Raw genomic sequence first — 21092 nt, 5'->3', positions numbered from 1 at the left:
ATTAAGCATTTATTATTTTTCATATACTAAACCTTTTTTATATTAAGGACCACGCTCTAGAAAATGAAATAAATGCACAATTAAAAATACAAGTTTTTTGTCAATGAATTATTACATTTTAAAGAAAAGTAAAGGCATTTATTTAGATAAAGATTACAATTTTAAAAGTTTCGTGTGAATTATAAGAAGGTATTTTATGAAAGCTATTTTCCAACCGGACTTAATAGCATGAGACACAACGGGGAAGTTGTTTGCAGTAGTGACGCCATCGCCATGGAAACAGCTGCACAACATATTTAAGTCTCTGTACAAATGTAATGTTAAAGAGTCTAATTAAAGAAGGTAAGATCTTTCTTGTGATCAATTTATTTTTCTTATTCTGCATTTTTAAAATATGGAATGCTTATATATGAAATATTTTTGTGCTAAATGAAAATATCGTAATCTTAATCTCTAAAATGAATAATTCCTTTGAATTCTTGCTAGAATTAGCATGTGAGCCTAGTACTGTACTGTAGAGGACTACACTTTTTCCAGAAAGTGAAAGGACAAAGATGAAATTTTTGTAACCATGATTTTGGTTAGACAAGCAATTCATCCTTTTAATATGCTTTGATAAAACCTAGATTAAAAAAATAGCAAATATTTTACCAACTAATTAATTATATATTGAGTTTTAATAATCAATTTTCATTATTCTTTGATTTCGGAGTAATACCTTACTTTATACCCCCTTTGTTACCAGTAACCAGCAATAGACTATAAATGATCATCAATGTCACTTTCTATGGCAATGAAGTATGTACTTTAATAGTATGTGTGAGTAAATGTATAAAAACAGCTTTAAATATTTAATCTGTTCAAGTAGATATCATACACACATTTAAGCAGAATACAAAAATGGTGCATTAATAATATATAACTGTAAAATCACAGGATAAGAATGTAAACTATAATAACAATATTTTATATTAAATGGCAAGAGAAGGATTAACCTATATATGACTGTCTACTGTGTGTGGATTGAAAAATACAGAAAGTTTTAAAAGACACTTTTTATTCTATGATCGAGCTCAATCGTTCCAGGATGTTACCCTTCAATATTAAACATTTTATTCTGAGAATGAACTAAAACCAGAACAGTCAAGGTGAAATGTCAAAACATTATTTTTAACTATTTCTCTTTCTTAAAATATAGTATGTTAAAGGTAGAAACTGGTGTAGTGTTACATTACTTTTTTCTTACAGCTGGTCTCATCACGACATATTTGTACCTATTGCAGTTGGAATTAAAGTTAATGTTCATGTAATCTGGTTCCATTCACACAAATTGTACCTAAATCAGCAAGAGCCACAAAACATTGTATTGTTAGATTGGACCGTGTTTTGAAATTGCCACCTACACAATGCTTCCATCTTTTTCTCTGCAGTTTGTTCCTTGAAATAATGTATTTTGTACAATATTCTACACAGGTATTCTGGCTGTTCCGTAGAACCTTTGCAAAATGATAACTGTGCTCCTGGGCTCTTGCAACAGCAGAAATAGTTCTGGCGGCATGGTCTAAAAGCTGGATGCTTTTGTGGATCTGAATGCATTGGGAGTTCCCATATTCCCACTCCTGCTATCATTGGATCACTGCCTGTGTTACCATTATTTTATGGAGTCTCCTATTGTCTAGATTTGTGCTGCCAGAGGTGGGGGAGCTTTTGGTATTGCTGCTGACAGGGTCAAATCTTTGTTGCATGATGCTTCTATTGTAATTGCTAGATTTTATTTTAGGGATCCTGTTTTTAGATAGAAAAATCAGATTTAGATAGATCACTTTATTGGCCATATACAATTTCTTGTATTAGGAATTTGTCATTTCACATAACCCAACTTGCTCTCCACGAGACACACAGACAGGGAGAGAAGCTTGGGGTCAGAGCACAGGGTCTGCCATTTATACAGCACCCTTGAAGCAGTTGGGGTTAAGGGCCTTACTCAGGGGCCCACCAGAGTAGGATTCCTCTGCCAGCTGCGGGATATGAACTGGCAACCTTCCAGGCACCGGCACAGGTCCTTAGCCACATAGCCATCGAGAGGGAGTGTGCTGAACATTAAGTTTTTCAAAACAATAGAATTGATAAAATGGGTACATAATAAAATTGATCTCACTAAGAAACATTCTGGCACTGTAATCTAATTGTCTACTAACTTTACTTTCCTCTTTTGACAGTGTTATTGACATAATCCAGGAATATTTGCTTGAATTGTATTTTGTCTTAAAGTGGGGACAACAAAATACAAACATATCATCATCTCTCTTTATTTTTTTAATCCACTAGTACCATTGATGATACATTTATCTGTCTGGACTTTGTTTTAATCCCAAATTTATGACACAAATAAGAAGGATTGTAGATGATCAGGCAAAAAAATATTTTGATTTACTATTAGTATTTTTAAATAGGATGTTTAAGTCTTCTCTGAGTAGATTTAACAAGTAGTGCTTATTACGTTTTTCCAAATCTCAAATAAAACACATTTCTGGGATTTTTTGTGCTGTTCACCCAATGTCAAACAGAGGTGTTAATTTGTAGGTTCCAATGTGCAAAATACAGTGGAGACACAGTCTATTAAAGTCAATTAAATGAGTTTAATGAAGAAAATTTTTAAGTTCATATCCTGACATTTCTAGCTTGATTTTTTTCCTATTGTATGGAACTTAAGTCCACTAATTACATTCAAAGCTAAGACATGCTTCTCTTTCAGAAGATTTTCTTTATATCTAGTGCTGCTTTTTGACTGCTGTACTAACAGTACTACAGTATTATATGTTTCAGAAGGCTTTATATAATTTAGTACCATTTTTAAATGAGTTTTTTTGTTTTATCTTTTACATTTAAGGAGACAAAAACTTTTAAATGGAATGGAAGCCTTTACAACTGTTTGTGAAACTGGGACGTGTATTCATGCAATTAACATCTATTTTGATAAATGATATTGTATTAAATTGATTTCTATCAGAAATTGGTCAAATCTACAACAGGCATTAATTTCTAATGCAGTTTCTTACACTTTTAACATTTCATTTATCAAGAGTTTATAATGATGTAATCAGAATGATCATATTTAAAAGCAAACAACAAAAGGCAAGCATATTTTTATTGTGAAATATGTCTTATTTGTTAATTGTGTGGGGATTAGTTGGAAAGATCTTTGGTGTCATAAAAAATTGCTGCAAACGCACCTCTAGTGGAGTCTTTTGTAGCTCATTAGCAATTTCTTTAATGAGCATTTTGATAGATAGTTCATGTAACAGACAAGTGACAGATTGTTTGCCTTTAATTATTTCCCTGTTTCAGACGTATTGCAAAGCAATTAGAAATCTGACAGCATATTCACTGTGCATTGCCGATCATCTGAAGTGACGAGGAGTGAGAGGTGATGAATATTAAGTGTGTAATTTTTTTGTAGATTATCATGAATAATTGACTGTACATATTGTATAATGAAGTTACGACTTTGTTCCTGTTTATTGAAAAAGCTTGTATTTCTTATTCCATTTTTTTCTTAGTTTTTAACGCTTTATAAAGCTCAAGACAACTTCATCCTTTGCTTTAAGACTGCGGAGTCTGTCACCATAGTTTGTCCAAGGCAAACAATAAAGTTGAGAGATGGTGCAATGATGATAATAGAGATTCTCAGTTCTATAGTTCTGTAGAGTTTGGTCAGCTGAAGTTAATGCTGTGGTATAAAAAGGGTTACACAACCGAAGCACACACCACTATTCGCTGTAAGACCTTCATGCTTGCTCTGCTATAACTGCATTTCCTTCCCAGACAAGTTCCAGCACATATTTTTTATTAAATTTAGAAGTTAAAACACATGTCAAATAAGTTAGAGTTCAGATATTAAGATTTATTATTTTCTGTCTGGTAGTTTTCTGTTGATCTAACACTTTATGTATGTCATGAAAATAATGCAGACCCTAAGGCATTTAAAGGCAGACACATAGTCCAGAGATTATAACATCACAGCAAGCTGGTATTCCATTTTCTGGATGGATGGCAAACCTTAAGAGCTACTCAATGTTGTTTTGTGTCACTTTGATTACTTGTCAGGGTAAACGTCTCCAAAACACTTCAAGACATTAGAGGAGCCTTAAGTCTGATGAAGTGCACATAAACACGATGGATCATCAGTGTTTCACAGTTTACATTGGCAACATCTGCATGAAAAATGCAATTATCATCTGAACTATGGGGTGCACATGGCATACATTTATCTGGAGATGAAGCTGAAATGTTTCTGGGCTCCATGTCTTTTATGTGGTACTGTTGCAGTTTGATGAAAGCCTTTAACAGTCTCATGATTTAAAGGAGGCTATTTTACTCAGTATTGCTTCCAATGCTGTCAGTTCAATGCATATTCTTCATATTCTTTTCATTGTAGGGAACATACTGCACACAGTTATGGATTGTAGACTGGATAAGCAATGAATCGATGGCCAACAAATGAATGAAAGAACTACAGTAGATTACCATCCAAGATAAATTAAACTTTGTTTTGCATAGTTTACCTGTAAAGCGCTTTGAGTGGAGTGTCCAGAAAAGCGCTATATAAGTGTAAGCAATTATTATTATTATTATTAATTACTTACCAATATTTTTACTTTGTTCCTCATTTACGCAGCTTTTTTAAGATCTCTATCTTAAAAACAGTTTTATATTTTTTCATGCATCTAATACAAGGTCAATACATGCTTATACCAGTTTTAAACTTTTGCTATCTTCATAATACTGTGGTGAATATATTAAGATTGCATTCAAACTTCTCATCTGCAGTCTGTAGAGTTAGAAAGACGTTTTGATCATGCACATTGTGTTTAAGTTTGCTCATTATTCACTCATAATTATGTAAACATACCTCTTTTATTGTTTACAATAGTAATTAAGTTCCTACAACTACAAATAAAGTTGTGCATTACCAATTGTAATAATTTGAATGAATAAATGATTTATTTTATATTTCTTCTACAGACTACTTTGCATTTTGTAATCTTTCAAAATATATTTTATGACTGAGCAAAAGAGCTTAGCTTGTGATTCTACTTACATTAACAACTTTACGTACAGTAACGTCTAACTGTTCTTATTGTTGTAAGACGTCAAACTCTATACTTTGGAAAAAGTTCCATGAATAATACAATGCACAATGGAAATTTTGACCTCCCTATGTAACTGTGTTTACCGAGGCAAGGCAAGTTTTCTATTCACATTCCAGTTGTGTTTTTTCCTGCAAAGTACTTTTCTTGATAATCTTCACCCATCTTTACACTAAAAGTTACAAAAACGTTAAGCACCAATGAATACTACATGTTTTATTGGATAATTTCAAAAGTACATTTTTCAACTTTTCAAATTACATATCAAATAAACTGAATTTCAAACATATTCTCTGTGATATGCTTAGGTTTTTCTTATATGTACACAGTATTCTACCTAATTTAAACATGAATTGTTGCATTGTCACTTCACATACTGTAGCTACATTTAATTTTTAATAAAATAAAATATTTATGTGAATATAAATAATATAATAATATATAAATATTCATTGCATAATAATATTAATAATATATATGAATATGATCTTTGTGGCTTTTTTGTAATTAAATAATATAGATTGAGATGGGATTTACAGATTCATCCCTGGAATAAGCAAATAAAAAGCTATAAAGCAATGGTTCAAATTGAAAAGCACACAGAGAAAGAAAACTGTGTAAAAAATGAATTAGAAAGAATAGGATCCAGTTAAAGGAAATGTGTTAAATTAACTATAATCACAGCTAAAAAGAATACAAAGGCCAAGGAGGAAATTGAAATGAATATTACATTGAGCATAATAATGTTTTTGTCAACCTGACAAAACCATAGAAATTGTAAAGGATAAAGCACATTCTTATAGCAAAGGATAAAAATGTAACACTAAGGTGATGAAAGGGAATTGTATTACAAATACTCAGGTGTTTACCAGTGAGGAAATCAAAAACACGGCTCAAGAACAACGTGACAAGAGGAAAAGTTTCATATTGAGTTATAATAGTATAGAGGTATCACAGTTACTAAAAGCTTCAGGGCTTGATTCCTCCAATTGTAACCTACTTAAAGAACCAAGAGACATCATGCATATTTAGCAAAACCTTTCAACAGATCCTTGAGACAGAGGTCACCCCTATTGAATAAGCATCTCTAATACAGCACCCATTCATAAAAAGAATGATAAAACTGAAGTTTATTACATGTCAGGTTATGGAAATGATTAATCAAACTAAACTTAATAGGTTTCTAGGGGATGAAACTCCTATTTAATCTTTAGAAAATGTAGATTCTAGTGAAATGGCTTGTGAGAATTATTACAGAAGTTACTGTATGGATACAAACACAACCTTAATTCTTAAACTGCAGGCAGTAGACATTAAAGGAGCTGGTTGGTACTGTATAAAGGCTAAAGGAATAATAGTAGTTAAAGTCAGATAATATTTCCTTTAACCAATTTCTATTGAGAAGGGCGTATAGTTAAGTACACAATGCTCAGAATAGGGTGATGCAATTCCTGGTGTACCAGGATCTGAATTAAGGTGTGCTATACTATAGAACTGTACTATAGAATTTACATCGAAAATTCAAAAAGATTTGGACAGATTTTCAAGACATCCGACAGATGACCATTAAATTAGATAAATACAGAGTGTTACATGCAGAGTGTTGCTCCGGAATCAGTACATAGAAGAGAACATGGAAGTACAGAGGAGTAGATAGAAAGGGCTAGAAGGAACGTCATCCTCTGACAGGCCAAGATAACTCTCAGTGTTTTTAAGCCTGGAGCAGAGAGAGACTATGAGAAACACTGATTCATTTTATTCAGCTGTAATTCACAAAGATGCCCAGAAATGTCTCTAATTGTGAGTCTTAACATTGGATAAAGGATTTCTTTTGGTGAAAATCTCAATTGTGGGATTTTTGTTATAAAATTCCGATTAAGTAGAAATAGCACAAAAGTGGATTTATCTTTTTTTTTTCTAATAGTTGTAGTGTAATTCAAATTGCTAATGATTGCTGTGTTAATTACTAATTAGCATCTGAAAGAAATAGAATTGTGCTAACTCTAATTAGAAGAATGTAAAAGTTAAAGAAGCACTTAAATAATTTAATCATAATGTAGCCATTAACAGTGTCTTAGATTTCTTCAACTATTTTTTTTTTCACAGTATGTTATCAGATCTTCTGGATTTATGAAGTGACCCCAAAAATATTTAGGTGTAGGTTTAATGGAGTGAAAACAGATTTTGTTTTTTTTTCTTTGTTTTGTATGTGTGGTCTAATTAGTGAAGGGAATCAATCCCATACAGCACTGGAATTCTAATTAAAAAGTAAATTAATTGTGTGTTGAGTAAAAACATGATTTTTTGGAAATTTTCACAATGAAGTAGGTGTTGATAAAATCTAAGGATATTTGGTGCTCAAAGTGTTCTAATTTTGTAGTGTGTTTCCTTTTTCTAAGAAATAGACCTAGTGAATACCAATTATAAATGTGAAACACACAGCTAAGCTTCAGTGTGCTTAGTGTTGAATTGTTTTAATTATTGAAATTTCTGTCAGGTTTAAAATTGAATGATCAACTTCCAACAACTTAAAGGGAGCCTAGTTCATAATATAATCCTTCATTTTTTGTAACCTCTTCTTTATTGCCTTCTTATTTTTATACACTACTATATGATATTAATTGGAATTCTCAAGTGTTATCTTACGCTGTAAGTAAAGTGGAGGGTATGAAATTAAAGGAAAGGAACCAGAAAGGTATCACTTACAGATGTTCTGTGTCTGCATTGCTGGTTAAAATTAAAGAAATGTAAAAGGTGTTATTTTACAGCACATCACGCATTTTCCGTGTCTTAATTTGTGAAATTGTTCAGTGAGCGAATGAAATGCAGATTCAAGAAAGGTGTTTCTCTACTCAATTGTCAGGTAGTTCTCAAGGTGACCTTCCCTCAGAGTGAAGGATAGCAGCTCTTATTGATTTTCGGGAGCAGATGCGTGGGATGTCAGAGTGAGTAGCCAAGCCTTTTGTTGCCAAGCTCTGATTAAATAAAATATACTTAATTTTGTTTAAATAAGTATCATTAATAATCCTTTTGCCAATCACTTTTTACACCTTAATATTTTTATCCAAGTGATATTAAATTTGTATGACATTTTAAATCAAGTTAAAGTATCTTAAAAAAACTGTGATGTTTGGTAATTGCAGTGCATGATGCTGCATTAACTTTGAAAGTAATAGCTATGGTCATTCTGTAATATTGGAACTAATGATACAGTGTACTGTACATCTACAGCATGCTCAGATTGAAGAGTTAGTTTTAGGTTTCTCTCAGTGTTCTTCATGTTTTGTGTTTCATGTTTCATGTTGTGTGTCTATTTTGTGTGGGGAGAGAAGCATACCTGCTCTTTTTTTCACCTGAACTTTCACTTATAGTACATAATTTAACTCTTAATTGACCTAATATTAGAATTAATTTGAAGCCTTCAATTGTTTTCATTCTCTGAACGTGTTGGAATTGCATTTTAACTATTAGGTTTCATAAATAAAAAGTTATTTCCTTAAGCTTCTCAGTAGAAAAGTAAACAAATTGAAAAGGCTCCAAGCAACTTGCTAATTTAATTAAGAATTCAATTAAATAAAGATCTTGACTGGAACCAAAATCAGTAAGTGTCTATGTCCAGAGTCAGGATCTATGTTTGATGAATGGTACCGTATTGTTACATGGCTTCTGAAATAAATGAATGAAGACCATTGTTGATCACTATGCATCTTCTCATCTCACCATTGCACATGACCATTTTTCTATTCACGTTTTTTCAGTCTTCAGAGACTAAGATGTTGTATGCACTTCAATGTGGTCTACCTTGAACTGCCTGTTCTTATCTGTGTTGGAATTACTGTAGATATGTCATGTTAAAGTGTTACATAAGGTTGCACACAGCCTGTTCCTATAGGAATGAAAAGAAAGGGAAACTGGGTTAAGAGTTTGATTTGACACAGTCCAGAACAGAGCTCTTGTCTAAGAGCAGCCAGAACCTATTTGTCTTCATATTGTGTCTGCTAAGTAAGGTGTACAGTGAGGCAATCATAGTTGATAATTATTTTGTTCTCCTAAGTCCTTTTAACGTCATGAAGTCAATGTTGCATTTCAAGTCAGAATTAAAAAATGTGTGTGGTGGTGCATGACCTAACTGCAGTCTGGTGTTTTGGTGAGCTGAGGCACAGAAGATGAGTTTATATATGAGTTATATGCTACGAACTGTATTTTGCTCTGAACTGCACTCTTAACACTTTTCAGGCATCATTGGGTGGAATAAATTAACTAAATAATAACCAAACATGAAAAGCTTGTTATCATGATGCATGTACAGTAGAGCAATAGTGCATGGTGTTTAGATCTAATTTTATGATTTGTACATGAGGACACATTACCTCTTTCTGAATGTAATAACAGTTTTCCAATTGTCTTCTTTGGGAAGAGATGGCAAGTGTAAGGAGACCAGCAAGTTCCAGCACAACTGACAGCAAGACTTCTGGGAAAACTGAAGGGAGCAGAAGATCATGCAGTGCTTCCCCTGGCTCCCTCCAGAGCAGTCTTGAAGACCTGTTAGTGCAGAAGTACAATGAAAGGTTTAATGCAACCTTAACATCTACGGCTTGTCATCTTCCCAGGTAAGCAATAACTTTACTGAGCATGGCCTGAACTCCAAAGCAAGGCCTGGCCTGTGACAGGTAGCTTGATTAAATTGGAATAGTTATACACCATTCTAAGCATGAAGTTTTGTCAAGTTTCCTTCAACACAATATTCTACAATATAATAAATATTCTAAATCTTGCTGATATAATCTAAATTTTGTTGCTTTGTATTGTATTAAAAGCTTATTCTTGGTTTATTCTGTGAGAAGTATTTTTTTCATTACTTAATATTAAGGTTTCTTCTTCTTTCATTGTATAAATATATAAAGATCTTTGAGGACTCCCAAATCGACTATTAATGCTAAATATCTTTTGCTACTTGAAATACTGTAAATGTTGTTGTGCATTTATTATTAACACATTATTTAGTTATTGGATTATATATTTAAAAAAATAAAAGACAACTGTCTTACTTATAGATCTGTCTTACGCTTACAGATCACAATTGTTTTGATAGATCACAAATCTTTTCCCCTTCTGAGGCATGAGGCTTTGTTGTGATAGCTTTAACTAGTTAAAATCAAGTATTAACAAGTGTTGGCTTTTAAAAATACTCTAGTTCACTAAATTCATAGTACTCTACATAGATACATAGAGGATAGATGGAGCTAAAGAATAAACCATTTAAGATCCCATTCTTAGAGTTAAGTACTAACCACTTGTAATTCAAGTATACCGCACAGCTTTGTTCCTTATCATCCATTGTTCGTGCCTTCTATGTATGCCCCTCACCCAGTCTGATTAGAGTTCCCCTACTGGCATAAGAAAAAAACATTTCTGTTTCTTTACAAAGATCAAGGAACCGAGTGCCTTGGATGTGTGCCAGATGTGTGTGTATTTGCGTCTGTGATTGATTATTCTTACAGTAACATTTTTCAAAGAACTCTAAGAAGGTTAACTACTGCCAATGTGCATTAAAAATGTATTAGAGTAGGAGGAAAAAGGCAAGATATTTTTTTAAAAAGCACTTGTTGAAAGGGTCCTTGTACCATGTCAGTGTTGCTATGCCATGTCAGTATTACACTGGCTGTCAGAAGAAGAAATAAAGAATACATCTGAATAATAGTGGATTAAAGAGTTATGTCACAGCTTGATCCATGGTACACATAAAAGTATTACCAGCCAATGCAAATTCATCACAATAGTTTTTGCAGAGTGGAAACAAGGAAGAAGGGACTGTTTGACCGACAGTAGTCTGGCAGTGAGCCATAGTAAAGCTAAACCCCTGCCAACTGTTATTATCCTAGGGGTGAATTCACTACTAATATACTGTGTGATAGGCTAGAACCGCATACTTCTCGTTGAAGCACGGCTTGTCTGAGTAGCAGCATTTTTCACTTTTGAAAAGGATTGTTGGCCTCATGGGGACTGGTGTCTAAGAGTATGGAAAATGACTAGATTGGTGAGGATTCTGTTAACGCTCAACTGTTTTGACACTACATAAAAGAAAAATATTTACTGAACTCCAGTTACAAACCAGACAGAATAAAGAGCCTATGCAAGTAGTTCATCTAAGGGTTTTTTCAGAATATATTGTGTACATAAAATCCTCACTAAATAATCTTGAAATACATAAAAAACTCAAGGTTACAACAGTGCAATTGGAATTTGTAAAATATTCAGTATATTCTTTTCAATAATCTTTATCATTATAAAAACTCAATTTCTGTTAACATTAATCATTAATTTATGTGTCTGCAAATTGTATATAACCTATCATATTTGTTAAGTACATACCAGTTTTTAATTTGTTCATAGGACAAATAAAGAGTAGATGAAATACTAATATATTCATCATACAAGACACTGTATTACACTCTATTGCTGATCTTTAAGGAAACAGCTTTTAACCATGATTTAATACAGCACATGGTAGATTTGAAAACCTACAGTATAACCCTTGTTTATTATTACATCAAAATGTATTGGTACTGGCTTTTGAATTAAACTACTGTTATTATCTTTATATCTGCAGGAAATTCCTATCTCCTTATGAAAGCAAGACCTTAAAGGAGTGTAAAAAAAGAAGACATTCAGCACATCTTTCTCTAGGCTCTCGCCCACTTTCCACAGCATTTGCAATGGGGTCACAGTCTCGAGATTGCCACTCAGATGAAAACAGTTCAGTCAAAAGCAATGAGGGAGCATCAGAGTGCAACAGCAGTACATCAAACAGTATAAACAGGACAGGGCCCATATTGCCTTCCAAAGGCAAGAGACCTTTCAGTGCTCCCGGATCTCAGCTCAGGTAACCACAATAATTCCTTCTGTGTCATACACAGCTGGCCCTGAAGATGCATTTTCTTACCTGTCCATTGTTACGCAGTTTTTTAATAAAGAAAGGAATGCGTAAATAAGAAGTTCAACTAGTGCTGTATGTATCTTTAATTCCCCTTTTATTTTCATTTCATGAAATGCTGCCTTGGAACTTCAGCCATAGCAGAAACAGTATAAGCTATTCATTCGTAGCTACAGTACTTGTATGTAAGAGGAAAATGATTCTTGACTAGGATGGCTAAGGTGCAATGCTAATGCTAATTAATTTTTTAACACACTGTTAAAATTCACGATCCACACAGAAAACAAGTAAACTTGACCTCTTAATGTACAGATCATTTTAAAAATAAATCTTCTCAATGTATTTGGTGTTCCACCTTTCAAAGTACTGTATTTCATACAAAACAGTCAAATTTGTCAAGTACTTGTTACCAACTGTACTTGGTAATCATCTAGAAGCTAGAATATTGTAAATATAATTGTTAAAATCCATTAAAATAGTTTTGATGAAAGGTAATGAATAGCTTCAGGATTATATTCTAAGATGTATTTGATAGGCAATGTACCTGAATATAATTTTAAATATTTGTCTTCATATTCAGTAGCATTTTACCTATTAACTGTAATTCCTATATTTATGTCCAAGATGTATACAGCTCATATGCATGCATGCAATTATTTGTGGGTTTTTTTTTTTCCACTGAAGGAGGTCACTTCATTTTTCAAGAAAGTCTCCAGTCTTTAAGTATAAGCCTTGGATAATTAGAGTAATTGCTTACAAGAATGGATCAAGATGTACCTTTGCCAGAGTCACTGCCCCCAACATGAATATGGTAATCTTATAATTTTCTCTATTCCAACCCTCTGTGGAACTGGAGCCACGGTTGTCTTATGTGGATGCCATTGGCGAGTTCATGCCTCAGATGTTCTGTTTGTTCATGTTAGAAGAATAAGATGGCCAAAGCAATACTTGGGTATTGTTTTCATGTAACTGTAATCTTAGCATTATGTGTTATTGCGTTGTCCTGCTATAACATCAATACTTCTGGAATGACTTCATCAAGGTATTGCTGAACATTAAGGAGTCATCACCAAAGACACTCTGATAAAGGGTGATTCCTCTCCATATAATCACCCTTCCATAGCTCCACAGTGGATTGTCTTGAATGTCAGAATAATGCTTTTCACTTTGTTTCCAGACATGTTGCATTTAGTCAGATTTGTCAAGGATAAAATGCAAATATTCCACCAGTCTCTACATCCACCTTAGGCCCACAAAAGACAGAGATTTAATCTCTCAGCAGACAATGTTTGACAACGTGGCTAACATTTGAATGCAGGCAGCAACCTTCAATCATTGTGAGAAAAGAGGGATTGTATCTGGATTTTGTTTGTGCTGTTGCCTCTGCTATTTAAAAATGATTATGCAGATGGATCTGACTCATGATGCAGTACAAATGTCTAATATGGAATGTGAATGTGAATTTATCTACCCATATACAGAAATATTAGCACTATGCACCAAACATATACGTTTGCTTTTATTTTTGTGTTTTAGGCTAAACGTTTTAGGAGATGAGCTGTCATGTGTCTTGCACTTAATGCAGAAATTAATTAAATTCAGTAACGTCATTTACAGTATAAACAGCATCAGCTGAATGAAATTTCAAGACATTTACAGCTACCTGTATATTAGCCATAGCTATATTGTAGATGATACTTGTGCATTTTTGTTATTGAGCCCCTAATTATTGTATATAATCCTTCCATCTCCTTACCTCTTGTTTGGTTTGCAGTTGTTGGAAGAATGCACCATTAAGCTCAAGCTGAACACTGCAGCCCGGCGGGTTTTTCTGGCAAATGGTGAAGAAGCATTTGAACCAAAAGACATTCCTCATGATGCTGATGTTTATATTTCATCTGGCGAAGTGTTTGTGGACCCATTTAAAGAAGTGAAAGGTACCAAAATCACTCCAAATCAGACGTGATGCATGAGCCGAGCTCATTACCACGCCACATTGCATACCTCAGCAAAATGAATGTTTACTCATTTACAGCTCAGTAAAAAGATAATGTGCTTAATGAAAGAAACATCTACTGACAGCTTTGTTTAATGCTCTTTATTAGCATCAGTGCTTAATTTAATTTGGATCTAAATGGACATTAGGGAGTCTGCAGGAGGTTAAACATGGAAAAGATAATAAATTAAGTCAGAGATTTATTGAATCTTTCTATTAGTTTAGGTGACATTAAACAGACTCAATCCATTATGTTTATTATATAATCCTGGCAACTCTGAGTCAAGCCTCAACAATTCACTGACTTTAGCGCCTAAAATAATTTGGAATTTAAAGCAAAAAATAACCCATACCTAGCTGATGCTAAGCTGCTTTAAATTAATGTTTATTCATTTAGCACTGTTTAAAGTTTCATCATTTTGACTCCAGAGCTATGTCATCTCTTTCAATGTTACATAACTCAAATAATGTAATGCTTTCTAAAACAATAATTATCTCATTCAAATAATATATAAGGCAGAACTGAACACCTTATAACCTAAAATTAATTTGAAACAGATTATCATCATTAGAGATTAGGATATTTATCTATTAATAAAGAGTTATACCATAATTGAAAAGTTTATTCCACTTTGGAACCATACAGTATGTGTTCCATATAACCCTAAAAACTAAACATTTGTTTGTTATTTAATACTATTTTATATGCATTATTCTGTATTGTATTTATTAGTTGGAATATCCATTGAATGTTTGACAAGTTGAAATGTTTCTAAATGAGTCCTATGACACTATCATAATATCCTCTTCATATTGTTGGAATGGCACCATTATGAACAATGCACATGCTGAGTTTTGTAAATAATTGTACAATTGTTAAGTTTATTTATGAATACTTTTTCTGAAGCCAAGTTCAGGGTAGGAACTTCTGTGCTTCAGCTGTGTTACTTTGGCTGGGTTTCATGGCGACATGCACTGCTGTTCTTTCAGCACCAAAATGTTGGCATGCCACACTAGAATTTCATACTGGCTCTTGCTGGATCAGCAAGCTTAACCCACTAAAATCTGGTGCTGTGCGATGGTTTTTGACTGATAATCAATCTTTGTGCTGCTCGACAGTTGTCGCTGGGACATAAAGTGGAGCAGGTGGCAGATGGGCCTTGTCTGTTGAGACCAAAACTACTAGGTGAGCTCTGAGCAGAGCACAGTGTAGGTTAGAATGAGGAAATTAGCATTCTTAAAATTTGTGTAAAGGAAGGATGCTACACTTTCACATGCAGTGGGTATATGTTAAGGAATAACTTTTAATGTTCAAATAAAAACAGCATTTCATTTGAGATAAAAAAGACCCTAAATCTGCTTCCTTTTTTGTAAAGCAGTTATCGTAAGGATTATCTCACACTATGATTAATTTCACAATTTTAATCAGATTTTAACATCTTAATTGCAATTTTGATATGTTGTACAGTTTTCCTTTGAGATTACTATTAATATTGAAAGGATTTATACAATAGAATATTTGCACACAAATGGAGGGCTAAAACACTTTTTTGCAGCCCACAGAACTTAACAAATATACTTATCTCATTTGTGACTTGACAAAAAGTATGAAAACTTCGAATGACTTATGTGGCATGTCTAAGAAATGTGATACCTGTCAAAAAAGTTTTCCAATTTCTTCTAAGTGAGTTGATGTGTTTTGACAAGTTCTGATTGATAAAGAGAGGTGTGATCTACGGACGTTACCCGTCATCTGTTTTGTAGGAGTATGTGTCAATGAAATTATGTATTTACATCTTTCTAATTGCTGACTGATTTAGACATTCAGGATACTAGTCAAGGAGCCAGGTAGCACTGTAACACTCCTAACTTCATGCACAGCAAAACTTAATTGCTCTGTCATTTTCTGTATTTCACGAAGAGCAGAAACCCTTCTGTTAAATGAAGCATGCTTTGCCTACGTTGTATAGCAAATGTTCTCAGGAATGTTTTCTAATTTTCAACAGGCTGTAAGGTAAGGTGAGACTTTCTGGTGTATTATTTAACCCATTAATTGCACAGTAGTAAAGAGGAATTCTTTTTTTCTGTGGTGCTGAATTTAGCTCTCCTATTTGCCGTTTAAAGGCACATTAAACTCAGAAAAAAAACATTTGTAATATACCTATAATTCATTCTCATCTTTTGCTTAATACTATTACATTTGTAAAACAAAAAAGTAATGCATCTTAAAGAGCTTAGTCTTTTTTAATATATCATGAGAAAAATTAAATGTGCTGCCATGAATGATAATTTAAATAGAAGACAAATGAAAAACTTTGAAAAGTAAATGTGAACTCCTTCAAGGTGAATAGCTTAGAAACGCAATGCAGAATGTTGGAGATATCATCACATTAGTTATGGGATTTATCTGCCTGCCCTACTTTAGAAATATGTTGTTGAATGATTGATACAGTAGTGTCGTTTTCCTGGTGTATGCATATTTGATCAGCATTAGGTCAACATCGGTGATAATACATTTTGAGAAAAATACATGAATTAATATAATATTGGATTACTTATATTGTAATTATAGATTAAGCACAGTAGTGAACTATATTACACCCATCTTATTATAAATAATAGAAAACTGCCAAATACAAGATTAATGTCTGGGGGAAAATATCTTTCAAATTATTTTCTACTTATTTTTTTAATTGAGTGAATCGAAAGATTTATGAGAACTTTTTTAATATATTTATTTTGAAGCATAAAATTGCTCGGCAGATCCTCCTACATATTTCAGTGTTAGAGATTATATCTTTCGTGACGTTTGAAGACTGTGTTGAAAGGTGAAGTGCTTAATCAGGACATTAGTAATGGTTTAAGGGAGAGTTCTGACAGAGGAATCTTCCTCCTGAGTGGCCCTCCTAGCCCTGTGTACCAAGCTGCACTCTGCAGCACAGACCTGTCTTGTCACGGGTGCGGTGAATTCACCAATGAAAGCATTTCAGAAATGCACTGTTCCTCTTCTAAGAATACAGACAAAACAGTAAGACAGGGTGATTGGCATAGCAAATTAGCTGTTCATAATTTATGTCAATGCTACAACAAGGCATGTATTTGACAAGATGTCAGAGTAAGGTTATTAAATTCAACATTTTCATAAACAAGCCCAAGGCTTCAAACAACAATGCTGGTCTTGCTTGAGACCAGGTTGCGTTTATTTGTTTTATTTTTCAATAGATGCCAAGTGGAGATGTGTTAAATTAAAATAATAATAATGTCAGCACTATTTTCTAAACAGCGATAATCTGGTTTAGATCATTGCAAGATTATCTTCTTTGTTAGGTTCAAGACCAATGAATTTTATCATGTCTGTAATTTTATTCAAAGGGTATTAAAAGTAGGAATACAATTCAATGTTTGTTTTGAATTTACTCAGAGTAAAGTGAAATACTATTATCATTTCTTCTGTTGAAGACATCAAGAATAACAGCAGCTTTTTCCAGTTTCCATTTAAACCAGGTGTGGTTGACCAGCCAATTTGGAAAACCTATCTGATACGAAAGAAACAGAAATGCCTTTTTTACTCCTTATTCAAAATTGAGATATTACATTAACATTGGTGCAAATACTAAATGTGTAAGTTCTTATTTAGAGGTTAGACCTGAACAATGAACAATGAAAATCCAAGTAATATTTATTTGCCATTATGAAAACTTAATTAACTTACAGGATTAGATAACAAGCAGGATTCAGTTCTTAGCAGGTGTCAAAAAAGACACAACACATTGCCATTAGCCGACATGAAAAAGCACAGTCTGATTTCAATACTACAGTCACAAGTATGTTCATTTTCAAGCCATTTTCATTTTTATTTTGGAATAAGTAGAGGTTGTTAATGCACTGAAAAGCAGAAAAGGAGAAGAAAACCAAGGTTTCAGTTGTGGAACCTTCTTTGGCCTTTTTCAGGTCTTCACATGCCTGAAAAAGTTGCCACAGCCGAAACCCTATTATGTTCCTCACGACTTTCAGTATAAAATTAACATCTAATGTACTTGATTCTTTGTATCTTGCAGGCCGACTATCTATATTTTCATTTTGTTCCATTCAATGAAAAAAGAAATTAGGTACGCCAAAAATATTTTAGAAGTGATTTGAGTAGATGTACCAGTCAGTCCTACATAAGATGTGAACTTAATCAAAATAAACTCTATACTTATGAAACTCTATACATATGAAAAGTTGGAATATTTTGACTTTAAGTGTATACTTCTTATGAGCCAGCAGAATGAAAAAGGGGTCAAAAGAAATGGCAGTGTGGGTGAGTAACTAAATAATCAGCTGATTAGTGAGAGAGGCATGCTAAGGTGAATTTTAATTATGGCTAAATTGTGGTATTACTCTTTCATACCCTGAACATCTGCTCCCTTCAGGAACAATGATTTATGCCCGCTATCAGCACGGCCAGCTTGCTACAGCTTATGTTGTGCTTAGTGGGAGCTGATGGTAGTATTTTGATGATATGCACATAGATGTGGAGTATGGCCAATGTATGTTAAAACGGGAGGGGGATGGGTACTTCAGTTTTTCTAGCCAAATATTGTCTTTACCTTTTCTTCCAGACCATCTGTCATTGGCCAAGGAGGCTAGTTGGACGATGAACGGCGTGGTGCTCCCTAATGATGCCAAACGTGGAAAAACCAAAGTCAGCCTCTCGCAGCGTTTGAGACGACTGAGTGAGAAGACAGCCATGAGGGTTCTAGTATTTAAGAACGGAACGGGGAGGACTGGTTATGAGGTCACCTCTGCGAAGGATCAGATGGAAAAGGTAAAACAGTGGGCTCAAACATTCTTACTTGGAATGCTCTGTGTTATTCTGGAGAAGTAACCAGGTGTAGACCGACATTCACCTTGACAAGAGTTTTTTTATATTGTATCAGACTTTTTTTCTTTTATTAGTCTTCAATGCACACTCAACAACAATCATTTTTGCTACTTTAAAATAACAACACACAAACCATTTTCTCATTTTACATTTCTAAGAGCAATTACTGAAAATAACAAGTGAATACAACACATAAGAAACAGGAGAATGCATAATCAGTTAATATAAAAAGATTCTTCAAAATGAATCACAGAGATTGGGTTTTTCTACAGTGTCTTGGAGCTATTACTGAAGCTGTCAGTTTTGAAACAATAAATACTAGATCTGAGTTAAAATAACCTGAACAACAAGTAGCATTAGGTCAGCTGCCTGTTGGAATGTAAAAAGTGAACTAAAGTCTATCTTCTTTAAAATCTACTAAATTGTAAGTGTGCATTTCATTTTACTCACAGTATGCTTATGTTGGTGAAATAAGAAACTGTAGGATTCTTCTCCTTTTCTTAGTTCAGTGAGTATGAAGTGCATATTAATCTAATCTGAACTTAATCCTGGTCGATGAACCAGTGGAAATAAACCAACTGGAATTAACAGATCCCTTTTCCTTTGTGCCCCATTATGGAACTCTGCCTCCCTCGATTAGAAATTTCTGACACTCGCTCTGTTTAGAATCTGCCCCAGGCCATCGCATGACATTTTGAATTTAGCTTTGTTACATTTCTGATTTAATGTTTTCATTGTAATGGTTTACTGTAATATATGGTGATAGACCATGTATGTATTAAATATATCCATAAAACTTGAGAATGCACTGCCGTTAGGAACTGATCAAACTTTAAATATAAATTATATGTGTATGTATGTGTATATCTGTATACAGTATATACAGTATAAATGCAGTCCCAGTACTGATTCTGGCTGTAGGGGGAACCAGTGCCACTCTTCTCATGGGCAAGTAATGGGATTGGGTGCCCAGCTCCCTTCCTCATTGAGAACAGACAAAGAAGAACCACAGACTTTGGCAGTATGAGTGCCATGCTCAAGCCACATGAGACATACAGTCCATTAAATACCAAATGTAAAGTGAATCATAATTAAATACATTATTTACTTAAAATTACATATATTGAAATCTGGACATTAGAATGTATTGCACTTTACAAAGTGGTGACATATGGTGTACTGATTCTTGGGTTACCCTGTTGTGTATGGTTGGATACGTTTATTTATAAATAAAGTTCCATGGTTTTCTCTCCAGAACCCTACAGATTTAAAGTCTATATTGATGAACGTAACTAGATTACTTAGTGTACTAAACTCTCTAGTAGTTTAAACAGACATGAATTTTGTGGTTCTCAAATATGTTACAAGTTTAAACATTTTCAGTCTATATTATAAAATCAACATTTAAAGAGAATTCAAGGAATAAGCAACTTTCTGATGATGGATGGATGATGGTTAGTTGAAGTAACTAGTTAATGAAGCACATTTAGCATGTTCAAATTAAAATGTATTTTAAAAATGCATACTAATGAAAAAAAAGACTGAAAATACATGTTCATAATGAGTATTATCATCGGAAGACAAGTGGAAGTCTTGCGAGGATTGAGCCTTTGACATTTCACACCACTTTCCCAACCTTTCTCAGTCAATTTTCAGATCCACTATTACATTTGTCCTTTGAGGGATTTCGAAGTCCTTGTTAAGCTTATTCAATGTTTGTATTAAAATTATCCAAAGAATGTACAGGCTTACTGTATATTTAATACAGTGATATGTTCAGTATTTTAAAATGCCACATTACTTTTTACTGTCTACTTTCTATAAATTTAGTAGTTTTCTTCTAAGGAAGGTCATAAGTGCTCAATACAATCCATTCTAGAATGCCCCAAAATGGGGCCATTCTCTTCATATGTGTGATTTATTGGTGATGTTGCCTCTCATCCTATTTTTGGAAATGTTATGGATCTATTACAAAAATAAAGATGTGCCTTATTTGTGCAAAAAACACCATTAAATCTTGCATTTCTACATAGTCAAAGGCAATCGATCATCACCTGCTCAATCCTTTCATCTCTCTTTCTAGGTTGTGATTCCTAACAACTGTACATCAAGTTCAGACTGCTGAGGTGTCATATGTCACAAACT

At 33.5% G+C, this 21092-nt stretch overlaps 1 protein-coding gene across 5 annotated transcripts in view; it reads left to right on the top strand.

Moving 5' to 3' along the window:
- The first annotated feature begins 264 nt into the window (after window positions 1–264).
- The window catches only part of LOC102685698 (doublecortin domain-containing protein 1-like), a 108575-nt gene continuing 87747 nt past the window's right edge, over window positions 265–21092 (top strand). For 4 of the 5 annotated variants that reach the window (XM_015338463.2, XM_015338464.2, XM_015338462.2 and 1 more), the window contains exons 1-7: window positions 265–342; window positions 8014–8095; window positions 9568–9760; window positions 11761–12033; window positions 12769–12895; window positions 13859–14021; window positions 18685–18890. In XM_015338463.2, the coding sequence (XP_015193949.2) occupies window positions 9570–9760; window positions 11761–12033; window positions 12769–12895; window positions 13859–14021; window positions 18685–18890 (960 nt within the window). In that variant the 5' untranslated portion in view covers window positions 265–342; window positions 8014–8095; window positions 9568–9569. Of the gene's footprint in view, window positions 343–8013; window positions 8096–9567; window positions 9761–11760; window positions 12034–12768; window positions 12896–13858; window positions 14022–15199; window positions 15267–18684; window positions 18891–21092 lie in introns of those variants that run through there. The other variant, XM_015338467.2, reaches the window with a different exon arrangement.

Source organism: Lepisosteus oculatus, chromosome 21 (assembly GCF_040954835.1).
Source record: "Lepisosteus oculatus isolate fLepOcu1 chromosome 21, fLepOcu1.hap2, whole genome shotgun sequence".
Lineage (NCBI taxonomy): Eukaryota > Metazoa > Chordata > Actinopteri > Semionotiformes > Lepisosteidae > Lepisosteus > Lepisosteus oculatus.
Note: the sequence above shows the minus strand (reverse complement) of the source record. Positions and strands in the feature narration are given on the sequence as shown.